Here is a 6,567-nt window from a genome sequence, read left to right as displayed (position 1 = left end):
CAGAAATGCGTTGAAGTACAACATAAGTGGAAGTGTCTAGAGAAGCTAGAAAGTGACAAAAGAACCACTTCAGAAAATAAGCAATACATTTAGAAGAACTAAACTCCGCTTGCTGGAGTGCTTAGAGAAGCTGGACAGATAAATGCAAGGTTTGCCTGCACAGATTGAGGTCAAACCTAGAAGGAATTTGAGGAGAGGGTTACCAGTTTCTCGGGACAGGTTCAATAAAATCTAAGGGGTGGAGATGTGCTACGTCAAGAATTGAAAAGAGCAGCAGTGCTGTTGGTGAAAGGACAGCAGGAACCCACCGAGATCAGGAACACACCAGAGGGATGGCTGTGTTCAGTCCTGAAGTTCTTTACGCTTACCAATGTGCAATATTTAAAATGGTCTTGTGAGCACAAGAGAGGAAAGCGCCTTCAGCTTCCTAGTACATCCTTAAAGGCAACGAACTAAGAAAAGCTTAGCATTTGGAGATTATGTCAAATTTATATACTAAAAAAATAGTACAAATGCTTTTGGAAAAGAAGTCTGGCAGGAGAGAATATGAAGAGTCATTTTGGCCTCTGCAAGAATCATTTAGCAGGTCTATGCACTGAAAGGATGTTATAGGGCTGTTCACATTGGAAAACCAGGGAGCAAATAAGGGTGTTCTGAACAAATATCTCTGGAAAAAAAAATAGGTCAAAGATTACCAGAAGTATTGCACTTCAGCTGCCACTTTATTTTGGGCTGTAAACAGGGGAAGTTTTGTGAAGGCACCCACCTACATGTCCCTAGAGGGAGCATGGTAGGAAACCTGGAAGAAACACTGGGCTGAACTCACATATCCAACAGACACTACTGAGTTGCCTGTTTTGTAAAACCTATATCCTTATCTCTTACCTATCAGAGAGTAATTATTTGTTTAGAGGTCAGAACAAAGATAAAACCTCTGTACTTGCCCGTTATTGCCTCTTTCACCAAGTTAAGGTTTCCAACCGCACTGGATATTTCAGAGCAGGAACCGCTGTCGCTTCACAAGGAAGCCAGGTCTGTTAAACAAGTGTTGATGCTGCATTCCTACTCTGAAGAAAAATGTTGTGTGTCTTCCCCACTATCTTTTGGTTACTCTCCAGCTGAGACAAGAAACCAACACCCCATGGGCTGATGAGAGCATGCACCCTTCTTCGATCAGTACATAGAAACCTCAGGGAAGATCAGAACAAGGCTTAGGGCATCTAGAGACATGAAGGTTTTATGGACACATCCATTTAAGAGCAGTAAAGTTGAGGCCCTCCGCCAAATCAGAAGATGAAGCAGTTAATATGGGAGTTGCATACTTAAAGGCAGGGCCTGAATTTCTAATTATACTTTTAAAGAACTACAACACACGCTTGGCAGGAATTGTAGAATGACTAGTTCATTCAGGTTGTGCAGGCGTGATCTGTGCATGCTGCTTTAATCCACCAGCCAGTCCAGCCTCCTTCCTTTCCCAGGAAGGCTTTCATCTTTTAAAGAATTAGCCTAGCTGCGCTGCTCCAAATTCACAGTGACCATGCATTGCTCTGGTACAATTTTGTTGATGTTTAAGACTGGACAAAGATTGGTTGTAAGGGAACCACAAGTCACAGGGAGTACTGTTTTACAACCTGAAGTTTGTAACAGCAGGAGCAGATATAAGGGCACAAGTACTTTGTTTTAAAATAAGTCCGCACTGGACAAAGCTCTGTCATGTCTTTTTAATGAGTTTCAAGTATACAGTGAAGCAAAACAAGGGGACACTTACCTTTATTCCAGTCATGCTCCAAGATATACTGTGAACAGCATCCTATTCTTAGACTGTGAACACATTGTAACACCAATGGAGAATTGGTTTCTGGGTTTAAGGATCTGAGGATAGGCTGCTGAAATGCAAAAGCAGCCCAGCGCAAGGAACTAGAGCTACCAGCAACACACCCTCCCATTCAGGGGACTACCTCCCCATGCATTACCCAGTGGCTGGACATTCGGTGGACAGAAGTAGAGCTGGATTGGGCAGCCTCTTCCCTTCCCAGAGCTGCTGGTCCATACATCTTGTTACAGACTTACCACGGAGTCAGTCCAGCACACGGCTACAGTATAACTGGAACTATCATCATTGCAATGGAAGACTACCCACTGCTTTGAGGGCCAGAACTTCAGGTGTGTGTAGAGTATGGAAGTGACAAAAAAAAAAAGTTCCAAAACAAGTTTGGTATCCCAGCCCTTCCCCGCCCACTGACAGACCAGACAGACTCAATAAGGTGGTGAATTGTGTTTCTTAGAGACCATTTAAAATACATGAGCTGATTACTATAACATGCCAGAGATTACAGTTGTGTTTATAGAGGAAGGAAATAAACTGCACGTGCGTGAGTGGCTATAATGCTGTGGACAGCAGAGTCCCTTGCTTTTACTCAGAGGGCCTTGGTGATTTTTCTTGCCCATGCAGAGACACAAAGGAGGGGAAAGGGAACAGAAGAAGAGGCAACATACAACATCTAAGAAAAAGAAATGGAAGAGACAGCCTAGGGGGACCTCAGCCCCCAGAGGAACAGGAGGAATGGGGCACCAAAGGCTTGTTTAGAAGAGTTCAAGAGAATTGCTGGTCTGGGGGCCTCAAGCTTGTATGCCCAACCCCCTAAAATGATAGCAGTAAGTAGTACAAGCAGGCCCTGGCTCCTCTTCAGTAGATGCACTTCTGACCGTCCATCACATCTCAGTTCCACAGGGAATTAGGGAAGTGCTCAGGGGACGAGGGCTGCTTCACTCCAGATCTTCATCTCTGCCCTCACCCAAGGTGGAGAGGGATGGAATTGCAGGGAGATGAACTCAGCGCAAATGAAATGCTGGGGCATGGAAGTGAGCATGCAAAACCTAGCCCCTTCCCAGATGCCCTGTGAGGAGGAAAGGGGCTTCCCTGGCACACCCACTGAAACTGAAAGCTTTTACTCCTCCCAGATTTTGTACTTCACTCCCATCTGGGAACTCCAGTGATGTTCTCCCCTGCCTCCCCGCATCTTCTTAAGCTTAGACAGATCCCAGTGTATTCTAGAACCGAGGTAGAGCTTCCTAAATTAAAGTAGTGCCCTCTTTCCAGTCTAGATTACAGGCTACAGCTCAGCTTGTAAAAAAAGACAAGATGCACTTTCCTCAGAAGACTCTGCAGAAACTGAGGAATGGGGCAGCTCATTTAACCCCAGGTTTGACAACACACAAACAACTCGCATCTCGTTATTTTTTAAAGGAGGAGAACAAGGGTATTGCTTACAGAAAACCACAGCATTCCACGCTGTAAGTTTTACTTTCAGCAGAGACCATCTTGGATCTAAATTCAAGAGAACCCATAGCAAGTTAGGAGGATTTCAGTTTGACAGGCAAGATCCCTAGAGATCTAAGCTGCCAAACTGGGACATCTGATGTCACTTTGCAATACCCATGCCCAGAGCAGCATTCTCCTTTGAATCCCTAGCTAACCATTCCAAGTATTTTCTAACTCCTGCTGCAAGTTAGGACTTTGTCGTAGCAGAAACAGAATGGGTATTTGTAATCAGAAAGCTGTGTGGCTCCTTCAGTCCCATCTGGAATACCTCCAGTCTCCTTCACCTCCACCTGCTATGTAGTGGACTTCCTTTGACATTCCACCCAGTAGCACAAAAGCCAAACATTCCCACTCTGCCACTACCCCAAAGTCTCCCAGAAAGCTACAATATAGTAGAAAGCCACAGGGTCCTGGCTTGTGTCTGCATAGATGAAAGGAATATTTGACACCCCCCACCAGACTCCTTACTGTTGTTGTTTTGTTCCTTCTGGCAGGAGATTTTACTCCCGCATGTGCCTTCTAGATAGTAACAGAACTCCTTAGTCTGTTTCACTTGACTGAGGTAATCATGTAGGCTCTCCTTTATAATAACCGAAATGGCCATGTTCAGACAGCAAGCCATCTGAAAATAAGGACAGGCAGAATAAATCATTTCTTTAAGTACTCATCTCCCCATGGCTAGAGAAATTTAGATGACTATCTAGCTCAGCCAGATGGCTCACAGTCACTGACCAACACAAACTAGCCTTTATTTCAGAAGCTCAATGAAAAGCTTAAGTCATGCTGCCACTCTTTTTAGGCAGAATAGTGAATCTCACATGCTGACATCCTTCATCCCCAAAGGCACTGCATTAAGGCATTCTTATTTTTCTAGAGTCCACACAGGCACTATTTGACAAGCTCACACCCAAAACCAAGCCACAAAAATTCCCTGCAGAAGAACAGGAGCATTAGCTACCCGCTCCTCCTCTACTTCCCTTTCCTCTACACTCAGATGACCCTCCCTAAAGCTGCAGCAGCTGTTGAAGAGTCTAACCATGTTCAATAGAGCGCTTCACAGTCCTATACAGAAGACAAATTAAAACCAAGAAAGAAATCAATGAAGAAGCTAGGTGGAAGGGAAGGAAAGATTCAGGGGCAAGAAGAGACAGGCAAGGTGACAGGGGACAGTAGGCTGCAGACTGAAGGAGCTACATTCAAGTAAAAAAGTAGACTGGAGACAAAGCAATAGGGGAAAAAAAAGGAAAGAACAAAAGGGCAAGTTACACCAAAGGTCCCTCAGAGACTTCCAAATCCCCCGCCAGGGAAGGGACTTGCCAACCCACCCACTCCAGGGTAAATGCCCCTCATACTCACAGGTTTACCTGACCTGGCAGACAGAATTTCCCATTTCTACAACAACGGCCACCCCCAATTCCTTCCATTACTATGTAAAGCATACTATTTCCACAATAGGCCTGGGAGTTCCAGCACCACCACCTCCCTTCCCCAAGGACTGAAGTTAAGACTTATCCAACCAAGACCCTCCAGACCTCAAACCAGAAAGAAAGAGTTTAGAGTTGGTGCTTCTTCACCTTTGATCCTGGGCATTTTGGTACTTACTTACAATCACCACCACCACAATGGCACAAATCACTCCCATCATGATCATCATCTGGAGAAAGAGATTGTCGAAGAGAAATACTCAGAACAGATTAACAAATTCACATCTTCCCCGACAGACAGGGAACATAAGACAGACCCTGAAAGTAGGACAGCCAAGGCCTCAAAGTCTTTCCACAGTGAAAGAATCCTAAGCATTTGAAATAGTTATTAAGCCCTAACTATCCTCTCAAAGCCCTGCAGGAGAAAACTAGCCCAATTTCCTTCTGATTACGGAGATCGTGGCACTAGGAAACTCACCTTGCAGTTCTTCCACCAGTACTTCCTTTTCAGTTTTGCTGCGCTACTTTCAAATTGTGAGGCACCGGCCTGAAGCGCATCTGCCCGGTCATCTAGCTCTGACAGTTTCTGGTCTCGCTGCAGCACTTTGTCTACATTTACACGCATTATATCAACCACCTGCAGAAGGAAGAATAGTAGCAGCAGTTATATTGGTAAGCTGAAAAAGTAAGAACAGTAACTTGGCCAACAACGAACACAGACACTAACAAGTGAAAGCCCCAAACAACGCAAAAAAGTCAGGATATGAAACAGCTTTCAAGTCACTGCCCACTTTGAAATGTGGAAAAAAATCCTAGACACCCTGCTAGAGTATCAGTTCAAGTACACTTAAACCAGGTCCTCAGCCCTACTTTATCACCTGTTTTTAAAAGCTCTCAAATCCAGCAAGCCTAAATCACGCCCCCCCACACACCCACCCCACCCCCCGTAAGCATAATCATACACTTACGCCCTGATAATAGCAAGGATAACTTAGAGCTACATGTTGCTGCCACAGTGAGGCATAAAGTCGTTACTGCATGACAGCAGCCACACCACAGACACTGACCCTGGAAAGTCAGGCAAGGTTCCCCGCACATCACACATTGAGCACACACACAGACGGTTCTCTTGGGGCAGCAGGCAGGGATTGAGAGCTGTTCTGAATGCTGTATAGCTTTACTGCCATAACAGATGCACGATGCAAGGTACCAAAAATCTAACTCCTCAGAAGTCATATCTGGAATTAAGCAGCTTTTAAACACAAAGCAATTTCATCTCCACTCCAGCCTCTTTATAGGTGTGCCATTGTACTTTTGAGTATTGACTATTTTCTGGCATTAGCGTGACAAGAGCATCCACCCCCTCAGCAACAGACGCCTGTCAAGAACACCGCCGCTGCAGAGCAGTAGAAGAGTCCAGGCAGCCTTCGGGAAGCCAGGGCGGCCGGCAGAGCCACTCACCTCCTCCACTTGGGCCTGCGTCTGCTGCAGCCGACGGTTACTGCTCAGATTTGGGGGTGGCCCGGGGGGACCCCCACCAGGGGCTCCCCCTTCGGGGGCCCCAGGAGCAGGCTGCTGAGCTGGGTCAGACCTAGGGAAAAACATACATTAGAAGAACCCAAACACACACCCCACACCACCTCCACCCACCCCAAATCCACCGAACCCCAGTGTCCCCAGGCTGGGACAGTGCTGGCAGCAGCCCTGAGTGCCTTCACCCTCCCCGGGTGCCCCCCAGACCAGGAGCAAGGGCAGACCCAGGAGGACAGTGGGGAGGGACGACACGAACGAGGAGGCTTTGCGGGTGCGGCCGTGCCCCGG

At 46.4% G+C, this 6,567-nt stretch overlaps 1 protein-coding gene across 1 annotated transcript in view; it reads right to left on the bottom strand.

Annotated features, from left to right (window-relative positions):
* Positions 1 to 4,470: 4,470 nt before the first annotated feature.
* VAMP1 (vesicle-associated membrane protein 1 (synaptobrevin 1)) overlaps positions 4,471 to 6,567 on the bottom strand; it is a 4,067-nt gene continuing 1,970 nt past the window's right edge. The window contains exons 2-4 of the mRNA XM_009893034.1: positions 6,208 to 6,337; positions 5,225 to 5,383; positions 4,471 to 4,976 (exon numbers count right to left, since the gene is read on the bottom strand). Of these exons, the coding sequence (XP_009891336.1) occupies positions 4,893 to 4,976; positions 5,225 to 5,383; positions 6,208 to 6,337 (373 nt within the window). The 3' untranslated portion in view covers positions 4,471 to 4,892. The remainder of the gene's footprint in view (positions 4,977 to 5,224; positions 5,384 to 6,207; positions 6,338 to 6,567) is intronic.

Source organism: Charadrius vociferus, unplaced genomic scaffold (assembly GCF_000708025.1).
Source record: "Charadrius vociferus isolate BGI_N301 unplaced genomic scaffold, ASM70802v2 scaffold301, whole genome shotgun sequence".
NCBI classification, from domain to species: domain Eukaryota; kingdom Metazoa; phylum Chordata; class Aves; order Charadriiformes; family Charadriidae; genus Charadrius; species Charadrius vociferus.
The sequence above is the reverse complement of the archived record's forward strand: the minus strand, read 5'-3'. Positions and strand labels throughout refer to the sequence as shown.